The sequence below is a fragment of the Lutjanus erythropterus genome, chromosome 1 (assembly GCF_056507025.1).
Source record: "Lutjanus erythropterus isolate fLutEry1 chromosome 1, fLutEry1.hap2, whole genome shotgun sequence".
In the NCBI taxonomy this organism is placed as follows: Eukaryota; Metazoa; Chordata; class Actinopteri; order Lutjaniformes; family Lutjanidae; genus Lutjanus; species Lutjanus erythropterus.
In genome coordinates, this window is record NC_139317.1 from 835,303 (window position 1) to 861,907 (window position 26,605).

A 26,605-nucleotide genomic window follows, 5' to 3' on the forward strand; every position below is an offset into this window, starting at 1 on the left:
CCAAACATCATCTGAAGTGCATTTTGACCAAATGTCGACGTCTCAGCAACATCTTCCCAATGAGCAAATGTTCTCCATATGACGTCTCGCCGATGCAACTTTATTCATCGTGCCGACGTCAGCAAGACGTACGCATGCTGTCTGGGAAGTGGTGCCACATTCAGTCTTTGCAGGTATCTTTCTACACATGAACACCCCTCAATGGTTCCCTACACAACCATTTTACTGGAAAGTACAAATCAATTGCACATAAGCATTCAATAAAATATCCTAAATATTGATAACTGATTGATTAATTTAATTATATTGTCAGGCAGAAAGGCCAACTTGTTCCATCTTCTCCAAAGTTTCACAACCTCTAACAGCTACGGATCATGTCTGTTCTTACACAGCATTCAGCATCATTTTAGAAGGCTCATGTTGTTATGTGTAAACAGTTTGCCAAATAATAATTTGGAGTCATGTTACACCTTTAAAGTTTTGGGGGAAAAAACACAGGTAAAGTGAGGGATAACCCACAGAGTGAGCTTAGCATTAATATTAGCAAAGAAAGTGAGAGTGAAACATATTCTGTTGATAAAATGAGGGATAATCATGACTTCCAGCCTCACTAGGTCAGCAGTATGTTAGCGTTAGCATTAAGCTACTTTTTCATATGAAATGTACATTTTCAAACTAAACCAAATAGTGACCCAGCTAATTAATTTAAGGTGACAGTTAATGTTGGTAAGTTTAACTATTTTGCTAGCTAACTGTTAGCATGAAGTAACATTTAACTGACATGTGAGAGCAGAATTGATTCAAGCTCGTATCTTATGTTAAAGAAACGTTCTCTGATTCAGGTGGTAGAGTTCCTTATTGAACCTGTTCACTTTTTAAGAGTGTTGATGCTAAGCTAGGCTAACAGCTGCTGCCTCAGCAGTGTGGTGGACACACAGCGAGTGTGAGCGTGTCTCTCAGAGACAGACAGAGGACAGAGTGACATCAGGACAAATGACAGGGAGTCGTCTGCTTCTCACTTCCTGTCTTTTATTGATCAAACTAACAGTCATCCTGTTGCACACACTCAGTTGGCAGCGATGGTCTGATCCATCCAGGAGCGCAGCTCGGTGACGCGGGCGTACACGCCGGGCATTGTGGGAGTGCAGGTTCCACTGCCCCAGGACACGATACCGACCAGAGTCCAGGCTCCGGCCTTCTGACAGACCAGAGGACCGCCAGAGTCTCCCTGAAAGACGACCAATCAACACACAGATGAATAACAACTACCAATCAACAGACAGTTCAACAACCAATGAGGGCGTGGCTCCACCCACCATGCAGGAGGAGGCTCCGGAGGCTCCAGCACAGATCATCAGGTCACTGATCCTGTTGCCCCAGTACTGACGGCACTGCTGATTGGTCAGCAGGGGGAGGGCGGCCTGCTGCAGCAGGGCGGGGGTGTCAGGAGCTGAAACACACACACACACACACACACGTCAGGCTGTGCACTGCCCCCAAGTGGTCAAACTGTTGTCTCTAAGAGCGTTGTCTATAAGCCCCACCCCTGCTCTCCTCTGATTGGCTCTCACCGTTGTAGCGGGTCAGGCCCCAGCCGCTGGTCACACACTTCATGCCTCCAGGGAAGTTGTCTCCGGTCTCGGCCACGCACACGGGGGAAACACGCACGCCCATCCTGGCGGGGGAGGCCAGCTTGATGAGCAGGATGTCGTTGTTGATGGTGTAGCCGTTGTAGCGGGGGTGCTTGAACACCTGGCAGGAAAAGACACGGTTATGAGCGGCGAGCGTACAGGAAGAGGCTGACGGCATGAGAAGCCGACGGCGTTCGTTACTCACCTTGCCGACCTTCATGACCTGGATGTCCTCAGCGTTGGAGGAGCGGTCATGTTCTCCGAGGATCACACGGTGGGACGTCCTGCAGGGAGACGCACACAAACATCAGGCCGCCATTTTGGCTCAAAGAACATCTTTAAATGTGACAGGATGAAGGTGAGAGGATGATGAAGGTGACAGGATGATGAAGGTGAGAGGATGATGAAGGTGACAGGATGATGAAGGTGAGAGGATGATGAAGGTGACAGGATGATGAAGTTGAGAGGATGATGAAGGTGAGAGGATGATGAAGGTGACAGGATGATGAAGGTGACAGGATGATGAAGGTGAGAGGATGATGAAGGTGACAGGATGATGAAGGTGACAGGATGATGAAGGTGAGAGGATGATGAAGGTGTGTACTTGACGTTGCAGTGAGCGGCGGTCACCACCCAGTACTCATTGATGAGAGAGCCGCCACAGAAGTGGAAGCCGGTGTAATCCTGAAACAACGAGCACGAGAGTCAGACCATGTGTGTGTGTGTGTGTGTGTGTGTGTGTGCGTGTGTGTGTGTGTGTGTGTGTGTGCGTGTGTGTGTGTGTGCGTGTGTGTGTTTACCTGCAGGGACACCTGCCAGGGCCAGGAGTGAGGCACCGCCTCCTCACCATTGACGATACGAGAGTATCCAGTGATGACGGGAGGGATGGCGGGAGTGCCGCAACCTGGTGACATCATGATGACATCATTAATTGGCATTTCTATGATTAAAGTTTAAGAAGGGAAGAAACCTACAAACATGGAGTGAAAAAACTACAAATATGGAGGTTTTGGACTGAATCCTGAAACAGCGAATCAAAAAGGTTTCCCTAACTGCAGCTGCAGCGCCCCCTGCTGTCTGCTCTCTTCTCTACCCAGCATGCTTCACTCCCTCAGCTGTTTCCTGTCCCCCTGCTGTCTGCTCTCTTCTCTACCCAGCATGCTTCACTCTGATGTGTTTCTCACCGTAGGCGGCGCCGACGAAGGCGAGGCAGGAGAGGATCCACAGGAAGGCCATGGCTCGATCATGTGGTCTCTGTGTGAGCAAGCAGCTTTTATAGAGCGACGGAGCGACGTGATTGGACGAGACAGGAGGGGACGTGTTATCAGACACGGTGTGAGTTTGGACAGGTGGAGCTGACGGAGAATTTTCCACCTGAGGAGCCAGAACATGAAGGTTAGAGAGACGAGTTCAACACGTCCAGAAAACTGATCAGAAAGTTCATAAAGTCAAGATTACTGATTTTACTATTGATTATCTGTTGGTGATTGACTGTCTCTGTGATCAATACTGACAAATATCCAGCTCAGGTTCTTCAAATGTCTGACCAACAGTCCAAAATACAAACACTTTCTGTTCACTGATATAAAAATGATTCATCAGTTAATTATCAGCTGTTAATATTTCTTCCGTATTCCAAAGATCAGAGATCAATCAGGCTGATCAGTTTCATCACAAACATGAAGTCTGCCAATATTTCACTCTGTGAATACACATCAATCAATCATTTGTTTCATATCAGTAATATGATTAATTACATTACAGACAATAATACCACAGATCAATAAAACCATCTCAATAATGGTTTTGACCAACTGATGACTAAACGTCTAATTGCTGATCAATTAGTTGACTAATCATTGCAGCTGTACTGCTTTGGTTCATCATGTCGGGGTTTCAGGGGGTTGAGTGAGTTGGGAAACTGTTGTGTTACACTTTGTCTTGTTTGTCTTGTGTCACTTTGTGTCTGTGATGTTGCCTCCTCTTCATTATATAATTCATCAATAATTAGAAATCAATCAATAATTTATTTAAAAAGTTTATTTTTGGAATCACTGACACAAAACGCCTGAAAATATTTTTTCTTCATCAGTTGTTTATTACACAAAGACACGTTTTATACAACATGGAACATAAACATCATCAACAGTCTCTCAGGTGTGTGTTCAGGTGTGTGGTCAGGTGTGTAGTCAAGTGTGTGGTCAGGTGTGTGGTCAAGTGTGTAGTCAAGTGTGTGGTCAGGTGTGTGGTCAGGTGTGTGGTCAGGTGTGTGTTCAGGTGTGTGGTCAGGTGTGTGGTCAAGTGTGTAGTCAGGTGTGTGGTCAGGTGTGTGGTCGGGTGTGTGTTCAGGTGTGTGTTCAGGTGTGTGGTCAAGTGTGTAGTCAGGTGTGTGGTCAGGTGTGTGGTCCAGTGATTGGTCAGGTGTGTGGTCAGGTGTGTGGTCAGGTGTGTGGTCCGGTGTGTGGTCAAGTGTGTGTTCAGGTGTGTGGTCAAGTGTGTAGTCAGGTGTGTGGTCAGGTGTGTGGTCAGGTGATTGGTCAGGTGTGTGGTCAGGTGTGTGGTCAGGTGCGTCTGGGTGGGCAGGTGTGGCCAACTCGGCGGCAGTAGCAGATGGCGTTGAAGAAGCGGCAGTAGCAGGTGTCACAGGGGTCACAGCAGGGCAGTGGGTAACCCAGACAGGACTGCTGGTGGGGGATGCAGCGACGAGGGGAACGCATGGCGCGACCCTGCAGCTGCATCGCCGCTGATGAATCCTGGAGACAGGAACAGGAAACAGATCAACTCGCCGCCTTCATCCACTTCAAACACACCAACAGAAAAAACTTCTGTGTCTTTAAATAGGCCACACCCACCTCATCATAGGAGCCTGCATCCATCAGGAAGTGATCCTCCACTGAGTCCACAGGTAGGAGGGCGGGGTCATGTACAGGGTCAGGGGCGTGGCCTCTCTCTGCAGAACAGAAAACAAAAAACACATTCCTGCAGCAGGTCTCATGACTTTTACTGATCCAAAGTGACTCATTCTTCAACATAACTTCATTCAAACATCAAAACGTTCAGCTGCACCGGAACGTCTCTTTTCTCTTTCAAACGAATATTTAACGTTTTCTTTAAGATTTTCCTTATTTGAAATTAACGGACGGAACGTTCCAAAGTGACTCATTTCACTCTTTTTAAAGCTTTTCAACTCTTATGTCACACATTTCAGCAAGGCACTCCTATCATTTATACTTTTTATTCATACACTGTTAGAAACAAGGGCTCCAAAAGGGTTCTTCCTGAAGACCTGAGGTTCTATCTAGAAATATTTGCTTCTGAAGAATCTTCTTAAACAAAGAAATTGCCAAGGGTTCGTTTGGGTTCTATTTAGAACCATTTCCATCCGTTTTTGGAAGAAAGTTGTTAAAATCCTTTTGTCAATGATTATCTGTGCCCCATAATACAAGGTTCTCGACAGAACCCCATGGCTTTTTTCCAGATAAAAGCCCCTGGAATAGAGTTTGCAGTAGAGAACCTGAGTGGGTTCTTTGTACTGTAGCACCCACAGAAGGTGGAAGGATTCTGGATGATTCTGAAGAGCCCTTTTCTGAAGAAAGGGTTCATCAAGGGTTTTTTTTGGGTTCTGTCAGCACCTTTGTCATCCAAAAAAGACTGTCACAAGGATTGTTGAAATCCTTGAAGAACCCTTGGGTTCTTTGCATCATAGTTGTCAGTAGAACCCCCTGGGTGGGTTCTTATTAGCCCCTTTAGAAGGTAAAAAAAGATTCTGGCTCCTGGAAAGGCTTGCAGGGATTGCACAGTACAAGAGTTCTCCTTTAGAACCTTTCAGAGTAAACTCAGTCACCATGGCGAACTTTGTTTGACACACACCCACCCACCCACACACACACACACACACGCACACACACACACACCCACACGCACACGCACACACGCATGCACGCACGCACACACGCACACATGCACACACACACACACACACACAGACGTAGAGATCTTAAATATTTGTACTTTTTTCAGCACTTTCAAACCAAAACCTCAAGCCAAGTCTAATAATGTTCTGCATCTTTTATATTTCATTCATATTAATTAGACCTTTTCCAACTATTCATATTCCTTCAACTGCTTCTGCAAACAAATTAAAATCAGCAGTGCAGTTTAGTTTCCACACTATAGTTTGCATCCTTCATCTCTTTTCCACTTTATCAACTATTCATGCAATTTTCAACTTTTTCCTATTAATTCATATGTTGACCCAGAAACTCAGTTCAAACCTTATAAGTTTTGAATTGAGTTATATATATATATATATACATATATATATATATATATATATATATATATATATATATATATATATATATGAACACTCCTTTCTACACTACTGCAACTAATATTTGTTCATTCATACTTCAGTCCCCTATTCAACCATAAAACGCCTCACATCTTTACACATTAGATTTATTCAACTTTTAAATCACATTCTTCCTATTTAGATCCCTTCACACTTTTTATTCTAATCATACTCCTTCACCTGCTTCTTCATACAAATTCAGAGAATTTCATTTTAGCATGAGCTTTTCAACAAATCTTAAAATATTTCACATTTTTCTTAACTCATTGATATGATTATACTTTAAACACTTTAGCGTCAACTTCTCAGCATCCAGCAGTCAGAGTTGTCTTTGCTATGAACCACAGTTTCACACACCTTCACTCACATATTGTCCACACAAAGACACACATCTATTTAATCTGTGTCATGATAAGTTCTTCAGTAAAGTTCAGAGACAGTTGAAAAGTAGAAAGAAGTGCTACAGTTTGTGCTGCTGACTCAGCCTGAACAGACAGACTCATCTCTCTGTGTTTGTTTAAATCTGTCAAAGGATTAAAATTTAACTCGTAATCTTTTCGGCTGTGCTGTGGTGTGTCAGGTGACAGGTGAGGTCATGGTCGGGGCTCTCTGATTGGACGGGTGTCACTGACCAATGTCAGACAAGTATGAAGTGTCGGCGCGGCGCCCAGCGGCCGGACCATCGTCCATCTGGATGTTTCCGTGCACCAGAGAAGAAGAGAGACGCAGCAGACTGAAGGACAAACAGCAGAGCAGCACAGAGCCGAACATCCTGCTGCTGGAGAAGAAGAAGAAGAAGAAGAAGAAGAAGAAGAAGAAGAAGAAGAAGAGACAATCTGCACCACAACTCCCACGATCCTCAGCCTCTCCACCAAGATCCTCTGAATGGAGAGAACAGAAACGATGTTACAGGATGAACAGATTGATGATTTTTCTGACACAACAGGTCACATGAACAGAAACAAACACGTCCATCAATTTTATCTTCCGTTTGATCCAGTTTAAACTCGTTATATAAAAGTCCTGACACTTTCTGCTGTGTTCTGAGTATCAACAGTATCAATAAAAGTTCCAGTTCTGTCCAGAATGTCTGATCTGTTTTTGCTTCTTTCATGTAAAAAGTTTTTAATAAATCCATGAAGGCAGAAAGAAACTCAGACTATTGACATGTTGATGAACATCAGACTGCAGAGATTCTGGTGCTGCTGGATGAAAATCTCTCTGAGTGAATTAGAATATATTATATCACCTTTTCACTGACAGTCTGAATGAGCCACTAAATCTGACACTTTTTAGAAATAATCAGATCAATCAGATGGTTTAAAAAACTGATACAGTGGAAACTGCACATCCTCAATAAAAAGATCAAATTATAATAAAACTAATGCAATAAAACCTTTATTTGTTTTAGGGTAAGACACAATAAATTCATATAAAGCAACCGGAGAGAGAACAAACAGGTTGTATGTTTATGATACAATCAAAAATCATTTCTCTTCTTTTCCTGACAGAAAGTGAACAAAGAGAAAATCAGATTTTATGAAACTGTCAGAGGAGCGTTTAAATCTCTCCAGAGTTTCAAAATTGAAAACAAATTCAAATTTTGAGACAAAACAAATCATGTTTGAGAGATGAATTTTCTGGTGTTCAGTCAGTGCAGAACTGAGTTCACTGTGAATCTGCAGGTTTGAAGTGAAGGTGTTAATGATTAGTCATCAATTGATTATCGTCAATAACTACACCTCCTTTCACATCGTTCTGTCTGCTGAATACAGAAACTTTAAACTTAAATAAGAAAAAAATGACAAAAAGAAACGTGTTTTGTATTTTATTAATTAACATTAATATTATTACAAAATTTTAATCTGTTGTGAGATTTGGAATCATTTAGACTGAAGATTTATAGAAACAGAAATCTCTGATTGACAAGTACTTTGTACTTTTACTTAAGTATTTTTCTAACACCAGCTGTTTTACTTGTAATCGAGTAATATTTTAGTAATGTAACAGTACTTGTACTGCAGTACTCCTTCCACCTCTGACTACCGTCAACACCAGCTGTGAAACATTAGAACTTATTTTCAGGTTCAGACTGTGAAATATTTCATGCAGGTGAATTTCTCATTTTTAATTTTGATGTTGAGTATTAAATTCTTCAGTTTCAGTGTTTCACTCAGGTGAATTTTAATTTCAGTACAATAATCAGGTGTATTATCATCATTCTCTGTGTGATATGAATATTCCCTCTGTGAATTCAGCTGCTGAGTCTCCTTACATTCTATAAACTCTTCCTATTTTTATATTTTATTTTTATTTTTTTTATTGATGCGTCTTTGTAACCTGTAAATGTCCTGAAGGATCATCTCATCATCTTATTTATTGATTTGATTTATTAAAGGACAGTGTGTAGTGACATTGATCATTAACAAGAAATAAAAACATGGTTGCTTCAGATTTAGTGAAACATTAATTTCCATCTTCAGTCTTGCACATAACAAACAGATGCAATAAATAAAATTTAATTTAGATGATTGTTTATTTATTAATGTGTGTAGTATCTTTTAATTTCAGAAGTACATTGACAGAGCAGATTTAGGACTTATTTATTTGTTAAGTAAGTTTGTTATAATATATAAATATTTTCATATAATATTAATAACATTATTCTTATCTCATTATGTTTAATAAAAACAGATAAATAAAAATCAAATAAAATAGACTATAATGTTGAAAAAAAAACTTTTTTAAAATTCTAGAATGTTTGTTTTGACTGAAATATAAAGACGATAAAAGTTTGATGAAATAAATTTAAATACATGTTGTAAAAGATTATCAGAGAGGTGACTCACCTGTCACTGTGTCTCCTGGAGGTGTCTCTCTCTCTGTCTCACTTGTCTGTCTCCTCAGGGGACAACAAGCCATTTAAAGGCCCTGGAGGGGACAGAGAGGGGTGATGGAGGGGCGTGGCCATCATGTCTGCATCATCAGTGACCCTGAAGAGAAGAAGAGAAACATCAGATGGAGGCTGAATTTAATGTGTTTACAGGTGCATGAGTGTGTGTGTGTGTGTGTGTGTGTGTGTGTGTGTGTGTGTGTGTGTGTGTGCGTGCGTGCGTGTGTGTGCGTGTGTGTGTGTGTGTGTGTGTAGTACTGATTCTTTATCAAAATCACATCACCTCACTCAGAATTGTTATCATTATTATCATTATTATTATTATTATTATTAGTAGTAGTAGTAGTAGTAATATTAGTATTATTAGCTCTTTACTTTTCACTGAATTACTTGAATTTACTTTTAACCAGACACATTAATTACATACCAGACATATAATCACTCACAATTTACAGATGTTCTAATAACTGTTAGATTGATATTAGATTGATATTAGATTAAGGTGATTGACAGCTGATCACTGCAGGATCTGAGCAGTTTGAAAAGCTTCAATCAGAAACACGACCTGTGGTCACTGTGTGCATGTGTTACCATGGTTACCAACTGATTTACATAAACGTAAACACAGATTATACAGATCAATTATATGATCTCCTCATGAACAGATTTCAGATGAATTTATCAGTAATTTATCTTCTGAAATCAGTTCTCCTCTCATAAAGTCCTGCGGCTGGTTTGTTTGCTTTCAGAACAAAAAATCAGCAGAGAACATTTAGAACCGGACTGAGACTGATGGAACAGGAACTGTGTGTTAAACAAGCCCGAGTTAAAACAGAAAATAATCAGAGCTGAATATGATCTAATGAATGTGATCATATGTGGGCAGGAACACACAATCAGACAGTTTGTGATGTAAAAATATTGATCTGTGATCAGGAGAATCAGAGTCGATCAGGAGGACGGAGAAACCTGAGACCTGTTGTTTGTTTTGTTGTTGTTTTGTTTCTTCGATTTATTCATTTATTTATTTTTTATGTCCTGCAGTCTGCCTCCATTATATCATATTAAATGTGTTCTTGTATCCTGGAAACAATCTCATGAATGTAATATACCAATATTAAAAAAAAAAACAAAAAACAAACTACTAAACATTTAAACAAAACTAAACTATCTTGATTAATTGTTAATTAAGTTTGCGATACTTTTAATACGTCCACTCTTTAGACTTAAAAAAAATATGAACACTGTAATTCCCTTTTTTTGTGATTTTTTTTTTTTTTATATTTACATATATTAAATGTCTGTAATTTATTAAATGTATATGTTTGTTTTAATTGATTTAATGTCTAAATTTGTTCTGTGTCAGCAAACATTTTTAAATGATTTTGAAAATGGTGAAAAATTCATCCTGTCATAATCTTGTTAATTGAAAAATAGGTCCGAACATGTGAAAACAGGTGAAGCACACAGACATAGGTTCAGTTTGTTAGTTCAGATCAGGATTTTCACAATAAGAGCCTCCTCCTGTATGTGAGTTCTGATGCTCCTCACTGTTACCACGGTAACAGGACCTGTGTGACAGCTGTTGTTGTTGTTGTTTCTGTCGATGAGGACAAACATGTCTTATTAAAAGTCATTTCCCACTGATGGACTGCAATCAGACGCCGTTCACCTGCCCGCAGTGGCGGTGACGTCATCGGCGTGTCGGCGTTCAGAGAATCGGCGCCATGTTTGCAGGCGGAGGATGAGGAGGACGAAGAGTTTAATGAAGCAGCAGATTGATGATGATGGAGGAAGCAGCTGATCTGATGTTCTCAAATCAAACTTCATTACTGCAGCCGCGTGTCCCAAAATACACATACAGATAATATTAATGATAATAATAAAAATAAGAGAGGAAACAGTCATGTGACACACAGTGACATCATTCACATGTCATCTAATAAAAACAAAACAGAAACAGGAAGTCTGACTGTTTGACCTGAATCAGCTTCAATAAAAGTTTAATTTCAAACATGTTTATCTAAAAACATGTTGTTGTTTTTTAATGAGCTGACATGAGTCATATTCTATATTATAAACTCTGCATGTCATTAAACTTCACAGAAAATATAGATGCAGAGGCCGTCTCCATGACGACGGAGCAGCTCCATCACTGAGGACGACCATGAGATGAAGTTTCAGTTTTTTAGTTCGTAACACTCTGCTGGAGTTTGACAGGAAAACCGTCTCACAGAATCTCCCAAACTATGGAAGTGAACGGTGACCAGTTTTCAAATGTAAAAAAACAACAGAATAAAAACATAAAACTCATCCATACTGCTCGTCTGCTGTAATCCACATCTCCTAAAACCTCGACATGCTGTTTGCACACCATAACACCACACACACACACACACACACACACACACACACACACACACACACACAGTTTTGGGTGAACTATCCCTTTAATGGTGTGCAATATGCAGTGAGTCCAGCTTCTTAACCTCATGTCATATTTTAAGATTTCTGTCCCCTTTTTATTATTTGGATATTTGGATAATTATCCATGCAGATGTTTTATTCTGCAGCTTCTTTTCAACCTTGAATGATTTGATTTCATAAAAGTGTCGAGATTTTGAAGAGACAGATCCTGAATGATTTTATATATTTTATACATTATAATATGTGAGTGATTTGTGTTCATCTGCATCTTCATTTCTAATGACAGGTGTCATAAAAAAGCAGATTAAATTCTTCCATCTGAATTCCTTCCGTCTTTTAGAGCAGCTGGAAGTTCGTCCACTTTCAGACTCTTTGATGTTCGGTTCCAGTTCCCAGTTTTCACACACATCAATTAATTCCATTTCCTTTTTGTGGTCTGCAGTTTAAAAACAAAGCTGCAGGACTTTTTGTAACAGAGTATTTCTACTTCTACTGAAGTACTAAATAGTGGGTCTTTTTTCTTTTCTTTTCTTTCTTTTCTTCTGCTTTATAAATTTCCGTCCTTCTTTTATTTCCTGTCTTCAGTGGTTTGTGGTCACAGAGGTACAAACACAGTTCAGTTTAACTTCTCTGTCATTGACACCGAAGGTCTTTTCTAATCCTTCAGTCAGATATCATCTTATTGATCATGTTTTTATCAATTATTTTATATCCTCTATGATGTTAAAAAGGTTGCGTGTTCAGATTTGCAAAGAATAACCTGCCACACAGATTTTTGAGTTGGGATCCAAACTTAAACTCTTATGTTTTGAAATGAACTTTTTGCGACCTATAATCTTTAGTCGAGATAATTGATTTTTCTTCTTGAGATAAACTTGAATCTTTGAGTTTTAGAAACTAAGAAAATGTGTTTCAAAATTTGGTCACAGTGAGCTGAGAACCTGATGTGTCTGTATTTTGGCGCCTGAAAATAAAACGGTTTGAATTGAAAATATTACAGTTTTAACCATCATTCACTTTCACTTGGATGATTTAAGTTTATCCAAATGAGAAAAGTAAATTATCTCAATTATCACTTTCACATTTGATTGTTTTATACAGTGACACACCTTCTGACTCATTGTCACCTGACACACACACACACACACACACACACACAGAGAGAGAGAGAGAGAGAGAGAGAGAGAGAGAGAGAGAGAGAGAGAGAGAGAGAGTGTGTCAGGCAGCAGTAAAGGATCAGCCAGGAAGCTCCAGTCGATCCCAGATTGAGTCGGTCTGTGGTCTCTGACGTAATCAGAACAGGAACTCAGGTAGAGGCTAACGCACGGACGGAGACCTGACGGGGACCCTTGATCAGGGTCTGACCGTCCGACCCGGAGCTTTCAGTCATGGTGTTCGAGTCTCTAGTCAGCGACCTACTCAACAGGTTCATCGGAGACTACGTGGAGAATCTGGACAAGTCCCAGCTCAAGATCGGGATCTGGGGAGGTGAATATATCAGAATTTAACACCGTCTGCTGTCCAACCCACACACAGAGAAATACAACCAAACATCCCATAATAAACTGCAGGTTATAGTCTTTAATTCGGCTTTAATAAAATAAACCAAGCAGCTTCAGTTCTACGTGGACAATGTGCACAAGATTAGAATCTGGGGAGGTGAGCCGAACTGAGCAGCTAGCAGCTTCCGCGGTGACAGGCAGAGGGTTACCAGACTCAGTTCAGAAATATGTCATTTTAAGATTCGTTGCTGTGTAACACAATATATACACACAGGAAAACAGAAACTAATATGTCACCATTAACGACAGCTTCTACACTTCACTTCGGTCTTAATAAAACCCGCAAACATCCAGCGAGTTAGCAGCCGCCCCGGTGAAAGAGGGAAGGAGACTAAACCCAGTTCAGAAATAGGTCAATTTAAGACTCGCTGCAGTCTAACACACATAAAAATGAACAGCTGGACAGAAACGATCGACTCACTATTAACTTAAGCTTCCACTTTTTGATTCGGTGTGAATGAAATCAAACAACATTAAGCAAGTGAGCAGCTACAGAGGGAGGGAACCAGTGTCCGTTCAAAAATATGACAATTTAAGAATTTCTGTTGTCTACACACATAGGAACACGCAGCAGAACATAATAAAATATGTTTTAGCATAGACTGCAAGTTCTACTCTTTGAATCGGCTTTAATAAACTCCACCAATCAGCTTCAGTTTAGGTGAAATGTGAAGTTTAGTCAGAGCTTCTCCTGCCGTTTCCTCCAGAATACGTCCAGACGACAGCGGAAACTGTGCTCATTAACGTGAGCTGTATGTTAATGAGAGACACGGTCGGTTCGTTACATTAATGCCGAATAATACAGCGGCTCACGGCGATCAGATCCAATGTTATACTGTGAGCTCAGTCGCTTTAAATCAGGAGGTGTTTGACTGAGGTTTGGTGTGAAAACCTCAAGGTTACTGAGCGTCAGTCTGCTGGTAAACAAACCCCTCCTCCTGTCAGTTTGTCTGTAAATCAGGTGAATCTGTCGGAACAGATGGACACAGACTTCATTTAGTCAACTGACAGTCCTTATCTCTCTCTCTCACACACACACACACACACACACACACACACACAGAGAGAGTAGAGTTAGATCAGTTAACATCATCAGTGTGACACTCGTTAGTTTCATTATGAGGTCACGTGACTTCAACATGTCTCAGTTTAGTGAGAGAAAAAACAGAAAATTCACCTTGAATGAGCTGCAGACATTTATTATTATATTTTCCCCATTAATTAATTGATTGATTGATTGATTGATTGATTGATTGATTGGTCCATAAAACATCAGAAAATGTTGAAAAATGTTTCCCAAAGTCCAAGATGACGTCCTCAAATGTCTCGTTTGTCCACAACTCAAAGATATTCAGTTTACTGTCAGAGACGAGGAAAGAAACCAGAAAATATTCATATTTAAAAAGCTGAAATCAGAGTTTAGACTTTTTTAATTGAAAAATGACTCAGAATTATTCACTGATTATCAAAACAGTTGGTGATTAATTTAATAATTGATTAATAATGGATGAATCATTGCAGAATATTTCAACATGAACAGTTTATTTGTTAATGACTATATTCTGGTTTTTCTGTTTCACACTGCGCGCGTCTGTTTTAGAATCAGGGGTGAATATTAGAATCAGAGTCAAACCTGGACGGAGGTGTGTTGTTCCTCATACCTGTTCACCTGTCTGTGTCTGTCACACCTGTTGGACTCAAACATACCTGAGGAACACCACGAACAGGCTCCACCAATCAGCTGTCAGCTGTGAGCCGCTGTGATGGAAAATAACCTGAAAGTGTTCACACACTTTAACCTCCACAGGTGTGCTGTGTGAGGTGGACAGGTAGATCACAGCACGTCTACAAAATAAAACTCAGGTTTGATGAAGAGTTAGAACTTTACAACAGAAATCAATACATAATCAATACATTTAATGTAGGTCAGGCACAATATGAGGACGCTGCCAACAGGAAGTGCTGAGTCACAGATATTCGATCCTTTAACACGTCTTCACTCATTTCTTTATCAAATCAAAAGCAGCAGCACATAAATTTGTTTTGATGCAACAAAAACAGTAAATAAAAACGATTCAAATATTTTCAGACAGAAACTGTTTGAGGCCACGTACAGTCATAGATTACTGAGTTTTGAGCTCAACTCAAACTCTTAACTTATGAAAAAGTTTTACCAGCTGCAAATATTTTGTTGAGATAATTTACTTTTCTTCTTCTTTGAATAAACTGAAATATTTTAGTTTAGGAAACGTGCAAAAATTGTATTTGTAGATTGATAGATTAATCTACATTACAATTGTAGATTGTAATGTAGATTAAATTAATTCAAGGGAAAGGTGGTTAGAATATTAATATTTTCAATTAAAACATTTTATTTTCAGGCACCAAAATAAAGACAGCTCAGGTTCCTCAGTGTGACCAAATTTTGAAAGACGATTTTTAGTTTCTAAAACAAGTTTTCTTAAAGAAGAAAAGTAAATGATCTCAACTAAAGATGATTGTTCGGCAAAACTTTAAAGTTAATTTCAGAACAAAAGAGTTGTTTGGTTCAAAACTGTTCAATCTGTTGCAGGACGTTGCCTTGAAACTTTGTCTCACATATTTTTTTTTACAGTGTGAAGTGATTCTTCCATTTGCTGCCTATAAAACATGTAGCCTTCACACCACATAAAAAAAAAAAAGGTTAATATTTCATCAGTTAAAATATGTCTCATAGCCTACGTCTGTGGCTCGCTGTCTTTTCCAGTAGATTTTGACGGTTTCTCGTCCTCTTGTGTCTCCATCAGCTGTGGACACCAAACCAAAACATAAAAAAGTCTTCAGGGAAAAGAGAGAATTGATTCGCTGCAGCTCCAGACAGGTCGCGCGTTTTTTTTTTTAAGGTTGCAGATCACTGAATGAACTCCAGGACTACAGCAGGGGGCGCTGCAGCTCACTAAACTCTTACTCAGCAGTTTATATACAGGCATGACTAATCAATACCTCCGCTGATCAGCAGCCTCACTCAGAACAACAGATGTTAAACTAATACAGAGTCTGATGTAAAACGCGGGATGTGATCAATCATCTTATCAGTTATTGATTGATGTATTTGTTTATATTGATGCAGTGATTATTGGGAGGTGAATGATTCCTGATTATTGGTTTCATTCATGAATCTTTATTTTAGTCTCCATGTGTCCAACAGTTAATTGACTTTTCCAGCAGATGTTCTAAAATCTTCTAAAGATTTCCTTCAGCTTCAGGTTATTTTAGCTCGATGATTTCTGCTCAGAAACAATCTTTGTTTTCTTACGTGAGTATTGATTCATTCTGGATCACTGCTGAAAACTGTTCAATAATCCACAGATTCTGATGAGTTTTATAGAAATAAATATAAAGACAAGAGTTCATGTTGATAGAAATTAGAGCTGAACGATTTGGTCATAAAATCATATTGTGATTATTTTTTCTGAAAATGTGATATGAGATTCAGTGAGTAGGAATTTTTGCATCACAATTTGAATTTTTACTCAGAGAAAAAACTCAAATCACGATGATGTGATATTTATTGAGGTCTGAACCAAACAAGAAGATTTTTATTATTTTTATTATTTATTTTTATCTGCGCTGCTTCATTATAATGATGTGATTTTGATTTTGCACTTGGCCATATTTTGATTTTAATAACATTGCGATTAATTGTGCAGCCCTAAAAGAAACAGAGGCGGCCTCCCTGTGTGAGATCCTGATTGGCTGCTCAGCCCGTCAGTCGTGACTCCTGTTGTTTGATTGGTTGTATCAGACGAAGGTGGACACACATCGTGGTCATTTTATGATTTATTACAGTAAATATATCACAGATTTTTCCTCCAAAAATGAATTTATTTAGATATTGAACAATAATTTATTTTCATGTTGTTTGTCTGTCATGGATCTGATGTTGTTATTGATCAGCTGACTGTTTTCAGAATAATCTGACAGTAAATTATAATTATGTTTAAATATTAAGCACACAAACATGAATAACTATGTGTGTGTGTTCTGTGTGTCTGCAGGAAATGTTGTTTTGGAGAACCTGAAGGTGAAAGAGAACGCTCTGGTGAGTCTGAAGCCCCGCCCCCTTCCCCTCTGGTATATGTATATATATGTAGTCAAAGAGTTCGTCCTCTCTCCTCGATAAAAACTGAACTGTTTTCTTGTTTCCTGATTGGCTGTCACACAGTTCGTCTGTCTGCACATGCTCAGTAGTGTTTCCTCTTCAGCTCAATATCAACTCTTTAGCAAAAACTGATGACAGGCACGAGGACATCTGTATAAATAAAGTGCATAAAATTACTTCTTCTTCTTGTTTGTTGTTATTATTATTATTATTAGTAGTAGTATTAGTTTTATTACTTTTATTATCATTATTAGTATTATTAGTATTATTATTTAAAAGTCCAGTTTGTCAGATTTAGGGGATTTATTGTCAGAAATGTAATATAATATTCATCAGTATGTTTTCATTGCTGTTTAATCACCTGAAAATAAGAATTTATGTCCTTGTCAGTAAAAGTTTGATAGATTAAGTTCACTGAGACAGAGGACAGAGGAGGAGTTTGATCAATAAGACACTTCAGTGATTATCAGTTAATAATCTGTCCATCAGCTCATTGATTAATGATGAGCTGTCATAATGACAGTGTGTGTGTTTGTGTTTCAGAGTGAGTTTGATGTTCCGTTCAAAGTGAAGGCCGGACAGATCGGTGAGTTCTCACTCACTCTGTGTGTGTGTGTGTGTGTGTGTGTGTGTGTGTGTGTGTGTGTGTGTGTGTGTGTGTGTGTGTGTGTGTGTGTGTTTGTGTAGTGTTGTTAAAGACACTAAAGACAAAAGGGGACACTGAATGTTCGCTCAGAGTAGGACGGCTTCATGTGGACATTAAAAAAAGCTGCATGATTCAACACATAAATTATCGTCCCTGTGAATAAAAAAATGTGTTTTTCTTTTAAACACATTCTACATGTTAGAACATAATTGTTAGAACATAATTGCTGAAAAGACTGAGAACTATGTAGCTCTGAATTGTGGAGTTGGACTGTAAACTGTTGTTCAGGATTTTATAGGCGGAGCTGAAACATGTATCGGTGACGTACTGGAGCCACGGTCCCCAAACACCACTGGGCCTCTTCCACTGGGGCTTTTGGCTGCTGTTCGTGTCGCCAGCCGCTGATTGATGATTGATGGGCTGACGATGGTTAATTGGAAAATTTTAACAAATTACCAAACCCTAATTCTGTCACTGTCCTCTGATGCTGGTGGCTCAAACATGGCTGGACATGTCCAGTAAAGCTGCTGGACGGAGTGTCCATGTTTTTTCTTGATTTTGAGGCCTAATTTTATAAACTTAGAGATTTTTTTTCATCTGGGTGGTTAATAACATGTTTCTGTGGTGAAACAAACTCAGAACACACATTTATTGTTTTATAAAATCTACAAGCAGGGTTTTAAAATCAGTTCTAAAACAAAATGACAGTCAGTCAGGACTTTAGTCTCAGTCGTCCCTGTGAATCTGTCTGTTACAATAAAACAAACAAAAAGATCCTCAGTCCTCAGACTTCACATGGACACAGAGGACAGAAAGAACAAGATGGAGCATCACTAAAATAATTGATCTCTCACAGCTGCTGTTTGTCTTTCTGTCTGTCTTTGTGTCTTCAGGGAAGTTGACGTTGAAGATTCCTTGGAAGAATCTCTATAACGACGCCGTGGTCGCTACATTGGACGGTCTCTACCTGCTGGTCGTCCCTGGAGCCAGTAAGTGACCCTCTTGAATGTCCATCCTGTCTGTGGACACTAGGGTCAATGTCCAGACAGTCCAGAGCTCCACCTGTCTCCATCTCCAGATCAGCCAATCACGGTTCAGACAGCTTAGCTCGGTCAGGTGACCTTTTTCTTCTTCAGGTGACGTTTCAGAACATCAGCAGAAAACCACAAAAACAAAAGTGAGTCAAGCTCTACAACACAGTGGAATGAGCCTTTAGTCCGACGCCTCACCTGTCACCAGGTCTGACTTCAGGAGCCAATCAGGAGCTGTTTGATCTCAGACCCTCCCCCTCGTCAGTCTCGTCAGATTCTCACCAGATATTAAGATAATAGATGATTAATAGAGAACTATTTACAGTAGCTGCTAAATGAAGGCAGCTGATTGGTTGGTCTGGTCTGGGGGCGGAGCTTGTACATGTAACCTCTGATGGAGGAGTGTGTGTTCTCAGTGTTTTCTGAGCTGTTGTGTGTATGTTGCAGCTGGATCTGATCTGAGAACGTGTCCTTACAACGGTAAGAGTCCAGCTGGTCCAGAGGTGGTGGTTCAGGTTCTGGTCTGATCCGGTCTCTGTACTTCCTGTAGGAACTGCACAATGAAAAGGGCTCCTTCACAATAAAAGCCCTGTGTGCTGTCAGATTACTGCAGCTGAGGAGCTTTTACTGTGAAGGAGCTGTTAGCTCTGAATGCTAACTTTTTTACAGTGTAATGACTCAGCCTCGTGATGTCACAACTTTTTACAGTGTATACTCATTGTGCAGCTCTAAGATCAGATCTGAGGTCATCTTTGTCTCATCTCATTAAATTAAACTTTATTTAACAGCTGTGATGGTAGATTGAACTGGTGTCTAATCAGGGATTTTCTTACTGGTTTTTACAGACTCATACTGGGAGTTTTGGGAGGAGTTTGTGTCTCTAAATCCTGATTCTGTAGAAACACTGTAGCTAACGTGGCTAACATTAGCCATCGCTAACACACACTAGCTTCACAGGTCAAGAAGAAGAAGAAGAAGAAGAAGAAGAAGAAGAAGAAGAAGAAGAAGAACTTCAGTCTGCAGGAGGAAACAGTTTATAACTGACTGTTTTAGGTGGAATTTCCCTTTAAGAGAGATCAGCTGTAGACTGTATCACCTGTTGAAAACACCTTACACACATGGATGTGTCACTTTGTTCAGTTAACTTCAGAAAGAACACAAACCCACAGGTGATAACTCCAGCATCAGGTCAGTGAATGCAGCATCAGATCAGTGAATGCAGCATCAAGCAGCAGCAGGTCAGTGAATGCATCATTAGGTCAGGTTAGTGAGCAGCATCAAACAGTTTCAGGTCAGTGAATGCAGCAGCAGTTAGCAGCAGGTCAGTGAATGCAGCAGCAGTTAGCAACAGGTCAGTGAATGCAGCAGCAGTTAGCAGCAGGTCAGTGAATGCAGCAGCAGTTAGCAACAGGTCAGTGAATGCAGCATGAGATGAATATTTGACTTGTCTGATTTTTGTGTTTGTGCAGCAATAAAATATGATGCAGCGAAGGAGGAGCATTACCAGCAGGAGGCGAAGCAGAGGGAGCTGCAACGCATCGAGGAGGCGCTACAGATGGCTGCAAGCAGAGGTGAGACACACTGACCTCTGACCTCTGACTGACCTGTCACACCTGAGGACTCACCTGTCTGTGTTCTCCTGCTGCTGTCAGTGTTTCTGCCTCCTCTCTTCTTAATCTGATCTTTGTCTTCCTGCAGTCAGACAAAGAACGCAAACACCACATGACCTGAGAGTCTCTGAATGAATGAATGAATGAATGAATGAATGAATGAATGAATGAATGAATGAATGTTTGTGTAGATAGACGTATTAACATTCTGTCTGAACTGTTCATGCTGCGTTTGCTGTCAGCGTCTCAATCTGGAGAGCTGCTGTTCAGCCTGGAGAGTGTTGTTTACAAGGAGCCACACAACGGTAACACACACACACACACACACACATGCACGCACACACACACACACACACAGAGACACACACACACACAGACACACACACACACACACAGACACACACACTATAAACACTTTTAACATACTCTTCTGTGATTGGCTGTCGTCCCCTCACCTGTCACCTCAGGATTCAGGTTGATGTGTTTGAATCATGTGACTCTGAAAGTTTGTCTGCTTCCTGCTCTCTTTCTGTCTCTGTCTTCGTGGTTTCTGCAGGTCCTTAAACATCTCACTCTGTAAAATCCATCTTAAGGCTTAAAATGTCTTAAATACGACTTGAACATGTTGGATTATGAAGTTAATGTTACTTTTTAAAGTTGCACTATACGGATGAGAAAAAGATCATAAATTGAAGTTGTCGAAACCTGCAGAAACCCTGCTGTCTGTCTCTGTCTCTGTGTGTCTTCGGGCTTTTGTCTCTCACTAACGTCCGTCTCTCTCTTTAACGCTGCCAAAGTCCCAAAAGGAGGTAAAAAACATAAAAAGGCCAAAAAAGGCTTGAAGAAGCTGAAACGACATGACAACAAATCAGGTGAGGTTTGTGATGTCACTGTGATGTCACAGATGCTGGACGGTGGCGTGACGTTTAAACGTTTATTCATCTGTTTTCAGTGCGGCTGGACGGTACGGTTTATAAATATGATCTCGACATTTTGAGGCTATTCTTCATCAATAAATATCAGTAATGTGGATATAATGACTAAGTGAGTAAAGAATAATAGATCAGCTACAACAGGAAATGACATCACTTCTCTCTAATGCAGTCTTAAAACCAGGAAATGACAACACTGATGACACGTCAACATAGAATCATAAATAAAGTCTGCGATTCAAATTTATATGTTCAGTAACTTTGTTGGTACCCGACTTTTTCTAAAAGTGTCTGTTTTCATTAAAAATGTACCTATTTCAGCCACAGACGGTCAAACTGACCCCACAGAAATCACTGCTGTCATGTTGCTACTTTTTGCATCGTCTCTGTCAATAAAACTTTACAAGTGGTCTTGATTTCCAATTTCCTGACTTTAAAATACAAATAATTAATAATTAGACTCAATTAAAAATAAAGTAGGGGAGACCAGGGACAGGACAGGAGCACTTTTTCTCTCAGGAAACAAAGAACCCTTACTAACTTATTACAAACATGTTTCCAATTTTTGTTTTTGTTTCCAGTCTTTTCCCACAGGCTGTGATTTTTTTATTGTGAAGGTCGCAGATTTAAATGTATTTTTATGTTCTAATGTTAGAATATCATGTTTATAATGTTATAAAATAGTTTTAAATGTTTCTTCCATCTGAGTGATTCTAGATGAATCTAAAATTTGAATCAGATCACTGATGGTTATTATCCTGCATATTGATTAATATATAAAATGTACAAAATTTACAGTCTTTTATTTTAACAAATACCTCCTCCTCCATTTCCCAGAACACACTTTGATTATGGAAAGATCAAAGAGCAGAAGACAGAACTTCAGTTTTATCTGTTGTTAACATTAAAGCAGCTGAACTTTGATATTGTGTGTCTGTGGAGCCCCCCTGTGGACAGAAGCAGTAGTGTTTCCATCAGAGGAACCAGCAGAACATGTGGAACCCATCAGAACAAACTGAGCGTGTTCTCTGTGTGTTTTCAGATAAACCTGCGGAGGAGAAGAAGGACACGTTTGTGGAGAAACTGGCCACTCAGGTGATCAAAAACCTGCAGGTGAAGATCAGCAGCATTCACCTGCGCTACGAGGACGACGTGAGTACTTCAGGGACGGGTCGGAGTCGGGTCATGTGACTGTCAGGTGATTATTCTGATTGCCAGGTGAGTCAGATCAGGTCATGTGACTCTGTGTGTGTCTGTTTTAGCTGTCTGACCCACAGCGCCCCCTATCGATGGGAGTGACGCTGTCTGAGCTGAGCCTGCAGGTAACACACACACACACACACACACACACACACACTTTATTTGATTTCATGTATTACTCTTGAGTTTCTAGTTGATGTTTATATTTAGACTGATAATTTCACTTCATTGATCACTTGTTCATTTCTGTGTTTCAGTAGAACCTCTGATTGGTTGAACCTGTGTCAGGTGTTATTACCTCGTTGTTTGTTGTTATTTTCAGACCACTGATGAAAACTGGAAGTCTTGTATCCTAAACGAAGCAGCAAAGATCATCTATAAGGTAACAGACGGTTCACTCACCTGCAGAAACGAGAATAAAACATCTTTGTCCTTCTATGGTTTGGAATAAACTTCAGCTGATGATCCAGACTGAAGACATCTTGTCTCTGTCCTTTGTGTGTCCTCTCTGTGTGTCCTCTCTGTGTCCTCTGTGTGTCCTCTCTGTGTCTACTGTGTGTCCTTTGTATGTCCTCTCTGTGTCCTCTGTGTCTCCTCTCTGTGTCCTCTCTGTGTCCTCTGTGTCTCCTCTCTGTATCCTCTGTGTCCTCTGTGTCTCCTCTGTGTCCTCTGTGTCTCCTCTCTGTGTCCTCTGTATATCATCTGTGTGTCCTCTCTGTGTCTCTTCTCTGTCTCCTCTCTGTCTCCTCTCTGTGTCCTCTCTGTGTCCTCTGTGTCTCCTCTGTGTATCTTCTCTGTGTCCCCTCTGTGTCCTCTCTGTGTCTCTTCTGTGTCCTCTTTCTATTCTCTGTGTCTCCTCTGTGTGTCCTCTGTGTCTCCTCTGTGTGTCCTCTCTGTGTCTCCTCTCTGTGTCCTCTCTGTGTCCTCTGTGTCTCCTCTGTGTATCTTCTCTGTGTCCCCTCTGTGTCCTCTCTGTGTCTCTTCTGTGTCCTCTTTCTATTCTCTGTGTCTCCTCTGTGTGTCCTCTGTGTCTCCTCTGTGTGTCCTCTCTGTGTCTCCTCTGTGTGTCCTCTCTGTGTCCTCTGCATCTCCTCTCTGTGTCCTCTCTGTGTCTCCTCTGTGTCTCCTCTGTGTGTCCTCTCTGTGTCTCCTCTGTGTCTCCATTGTGTGTCCTCTCTGTGTGTCCTCTCTGTGTCTCCTCTGTGTCCTCTCTGTGTGTCCTCTCTGTGTGTCCTCTGTGTGTCCTCTCTGTGTGTCCTCTGTGTGTCCTCTGTGTGTCCTCTCTGTGTGTCCTCTGTGTGTCCTCTCTGTGTGTCTTCTGTGTCCTCTCTGTGTGTTCTCTGTGTGTCCTCTCTGTGTCCTCTGCGTCTCCTCTCTGTGTCCTCTCTGTGTCTCCTCTGTGTCTCCTCTGTGTGTCCTCTCTGTGTCTCCTCTGTGTCTCCATTGTGTGTCCTCTCTGTGTCTCCTCTGTGTCCTCTCTGTGTGTCCTCTCTGTGTGTCCTCTGTGTGTTCTCTGTGTGTCCTCTCTGTGTGTCCTCTGTGTGTCCTCTCTGTGTCTCCTCTCTGTGTCTCCTCTGTGTGTCCTCTGTATCCTCTGTGTCTCCTCTCTGTGTCTCCTCTGTATGTCCTCTGTGTGTCCTCTCTGTGTCTCCTCTGTGTCTCCTCTGTATGTCCTCTGTGTGTCCTTTCTGTGTCTCCTCTGTGTCTCCTCTGTGTGTCCTCTCTGTGCCTCCTCTGTGTCTCCATTGTGTGTCCTCTCTGTGTGTCCTCTCTGTGTCTCCTCTGTGTCTCCTCTGTGTCCCCTCTCTGTGTCTCCTCTCTGTGTCTCCTCTGTGTCTCCTCTGTATGTCCTCTGTGTGTCCTCTCTATGTCTCCTCTGTGTGTCCTCTCTGTGTCTCCTCTGTGTCTACTCTGTATGTCCTCTGTGTGTCCTCTCTGTGTCTCCTCTGTGTCTCCTCTCTGTGTCTCCTCTGTGTCTCCTCTCTGTGTGTCCTCTGTGTACCTCAGCTGGGACGTCTGGAGTGTCTATGTGCCTACTGGAATGTCAACAGTCCAGTCTTCTACAAAGGATCATGGGAAGACATCGTGGTGAGTCGATCAGCAGGAAGTTACAACAAACCAACAGGAAACATGTTGAACAGAAATCAATGAATGAATTTATTGATTTGGTGATAAAACACAGATTGTGATCAGTCTTTATTGTGTGTTTTTATTGGTTCGTTCAGTGAATGTTTTCATCATGTCAGAGGTCACATGTTGAGTACTCCTGATCAATAATCAAACATCACATTATTATTTTATATTGATGGATTTATGACATGTTTATGATGTCACTTCCTGCCTTTCTGTCAGTATTGATGAGTTGATGTTTCCTGATGAAGAGCTGCTCGTCATCACATTTATCAGGTTATCTTCTCTCTGCTGCAACTAATGACTGATTATTAATTCATCTGCTGAGTATTGATCTCCTCCTCCTCCTCTTCCTCCTCCTCCTCCTCTTCTCTCTCCTCCTCCTCCTCTGCCTCCTCTCTGTCCTTTCTCTCTCCTCCTCCTCCTCCTCTTCCTCCTCCTCCTCCTCTTCTCTCTCCTCCTCCTCCTCCTCTTCTCTCTCCTTCTCCTCCTCTGCCTCCTCTCTGTCCTTTCTCTCTCCTCCTCCTCCTCCTCTTCTCTCTCCTCCTCCTCCTCCTCTTCTCTCTCCTCCTCCTCCTCCTCTTCCTCTGCCTCCTCTTCCTCCTCCTCCTCCTCTTCTCTCTCCTCCTCCTCTTCCTCCTCCTGTAGGATCAGTTGAAGTCTGGGATCAGCAGTAAGGATCAGGAGCTTCCTCACTATCAGTACAGTGAGTTCTCTTCTCTTTACGGACGTGTTCCTTATAGAACACTTGCAGAACGTTTACATGTTGTGGACTCAGACAGTAAACATGAACATTATAATGTTGAGTTAATGTTTCCAGTTTGTTGTTGCTTCTGAATTCAGTTGATAAAATCTGTTTGAATAACTTTATTATCAGTCAATATGTTTGACAAACATCAGAGACGCTGCTGATCAGAGAAACAAACCAACAACTGAACTCATGAAGACGAGATAATATAATTATAATATTCAATTTATTCATTGTTTGTTTGTCTGTTTGTTTGTTGTAGTCTCAGTTACATTTAAATAATATTCATCTATATTGTCACAGTTATTCTCTGAATGATCAGGAGGTGATCAATAAATGAACTGATGTATTGATTATCAGCTGATTCTTTGGCCAGTATGATCTTCTTCCTCATTGGCTGATTTGTTTGTTTGTAGTTTTCAAGCCGATCTTCGCCTCCGCCAAAATGTGCATCAACCCGAACGCTGAGCTGGAGCTGAAGACTCCGAAAGCAAATCTGCACCTGGAGGTCCAGAACATCGCCATCGAGATGACGAGACCTCAGGTGAGACACACAGACAGGTGAGACACACAGACAGACAGGTGAGACACACAGACAGGTGAGACACACAGACAGGTGAGACAGACAGATAGGTGAGACACACAGACAGGTGAGACACACAGGTGAGACACAGACAGGTGAGACACACAGGTGAGACACACAGACAGGTGAGACAGACAGACAGGTGAGACACACAGACAGGTGAGACACACAGGTGAGACACACAGGTGAGACACACAGACAGGTGAGACAGACAGACAGACAGGTGAGACAGACAGACAGGTGAGACACACAGACAGACAGGTGAGACAGACAGACAGACAGACAGGTGAGACACACAGACAGGTGAGACACACAGACAGGTGAGACACACAGGTGAGACACAGGCAGGTGAGACAGACAGGTGAGACACACAGACAGGTGAGACAGACAGGTGAGACACACAGACAGGTGATACACACAGACAGACAGGTGAGACAGACAGACAGGTGAGACAGACAGACAGACAGGTGAGACAGACAGACAGGTGAGACACACAGACAGGTGAGACAGACAGACAGACAGGTGAGACAGACAGACAGACAGGTGAGACACACAGACAGGTGAGACACAGACAGGTAAGACACACAGACAGGTGAGACATACAGGTGAGACAGACAGATGAGACAGACAGGTGAGACAGACAGGTGAGACTTATCGTAACTGGATTTAACTGGTTTTGATGTTGTGCCTTCTCACCTGTGTGTGCGTGTGTCTGTC

General features: G+C 41.0%; 3 protein-coding genes across 4 annotated transcripts in view; 1 reads left to right on the forward strand and 2 right to left on the reverse strand.

Moving 5' to 3' along the window:
* Positions 1–1,012: 1,012 nt before the first annotated feature.
* Positions 1,013–2,898, reverse strand: LOC146332416 (chymotrypsin A-like). 2 transcript variants are annotated; one of them, XM_084723056.1, is made up of 7 exons: positions 2,816–2,874; positions 2,432–2,535; positions 2,236–2,315; positions 1,837–1,915; positions 1,572–1,752; positions 1,317–1,450; positions 1,013–1,228 (listed from the first exon to the last, which is right to left on the reverse strand). In XM_084723056.1, the coding sequence occupies exons 1-7, from the start codon at positions 2,865–2,867 to the stop codon at positions 1,067–1,069; spliced, it is 792 nt and encodes a 263-aa protein (XP_084579182.1). In that variant the 5' UTR covers positions 2,868–2,874; the 3' UTR covers positions 1,013–1,066. The 2 variants fall into 2 exon arrangements, with proteins under 2 accessions (XP_084579182.1, XP_084579190.1); XM_084723064.1 differs by having other exon boundaries at positions 1,572–1,915; positions 2,816–2,898.
* Positions 2,899–4,126: 1,228 nt separating this feature from the next.
* Positions 4,127–6,943, reverse strand: agrp (agouti related neuropeptide). The gene is made up of 3 exons (XM_084723076.1): positions 6,618–6,943; positions 4,484–4,581; positions 4,127–4,384 (listed from the first exon to the last, which is right to left on the reverse strand). The coding sequence occupies exons 1-3, from the start codon at positions 6,754–6,756 to the stop codon at positions 4,193–4,195; spliced, it is 429 nt and encodes a 142-aa protein (XP_084579202.1). The 5' UTR covers positions 6,757–6,943; the 3' UTR covers positions 4,127–4,192.
* A 5,569-nt stretch (positions 6,944–12,512) lies between these two features.
* vps13c (vacuolar protein sorting 13 homolog C) overlaps positions 12,513–26,605 on the forward strand; it is a 58,822-nt gene continuing 44,729 nt past the window's right edge. Inside the window, exons 1-14 of the mRNA XM_084732332.1 lie at positions 12,513–12,793; positions 16,905–16,948; positions 17,552–17,594; positions 18,548–18,643; positions 19,133–19,165; positions 20,155–20,256; positions 20,538–20,600; positions 21,093–21,167; positions 22,270–22,379; positions 22,490–22,549; positions 22,750–22,809; positions 24,435–24,515; positions 25,206–25,263; positions 25,722–25,849. Of these exons, the coding sequence (XP_084588458.1) occupies positions 12,694–12,793; positions 16,905–16,948; positions 17,552–17,594; positions 18,548–18,643; positions 19,133–19,165; positions 20,155–20,256; positions 20,538–20,600; positions 21,093–21,167; positions 22,270–22,379; positions 22,490–22,549; positions 22,750–22,809; positions 24,435–24,515; positions 25,206–25,263; positions 25,722–25,849 (1,053 nt within the window). The 5' untranslated portion in view covers positions 12,513–12,693. The remainder of the gene's footprint in view (positions 12,794–16,904; positions 16,949–17,551; positions 17,595–18,547; positions 18,644–19,132; positions 19,166–20,154; positions 20,257–20,537; positions 20,601–21,092; positions 21,168–22,269; positions 22,380–22,489; positions 22,550–22,749; positions 22,810–24,434; positions 24,516–25,205; positions 25,264–25,721; positions 25,850–26,605) is intronic.

What these genes read in the sequence shown, in the direction of transcription:
- agrp (XM_084723076.1), bottom strand. Translation starts at nt 6,756, where the DNA reads ATGTTCGGCTCTGTGCTGCTCTGCTGTTTGTCCTTCAGTCTGCTGCGT. An exon ending in TTCATACTTGTCTGACATTG is followed by an intron (nt 4,582 to 6,617) that starts GTCAGTGACACC and finishes TCTGTTCTGCAG; the next exon opens with AGAGAGGCCACGCCCCTGAC. An exon ending in ATGCAGGCTCCTATGATGAG is followed by an intron (nt 4,385 to 4,483) that starts GTGGGTGTGGCC and finishes TCCTGTCTCCAG; the next exon opens with GATTCATCAGCGGCGATGCA.
- LOC146332416 (XM_084723064.1), bottom strand. Translation starts at nt 2,867, where the DNA reads ATGGCCTTCCTGTGGATCCTCTCCTGCCTCGCCTTCGTCGGCGCCGCC. An exon ending in GCCGCTCACTGCAACGTCAA is followed by an intron (nt 1,916 to 2,235) that starts GTACACACCTTC and finishes GTCTCCCTGCAG; the next exon opens with GACGTCCCACCGTGTGATCC. An exon ending in CCGGAGCCTCCTCCTGCATG is followed by an intron (nt 1,229 to 1,316) that starts GTGGGTGGAGCC and finishes GTCGTCTTTCAG; the next exon opens with GGAGACTCTGGCGGTCCTCT.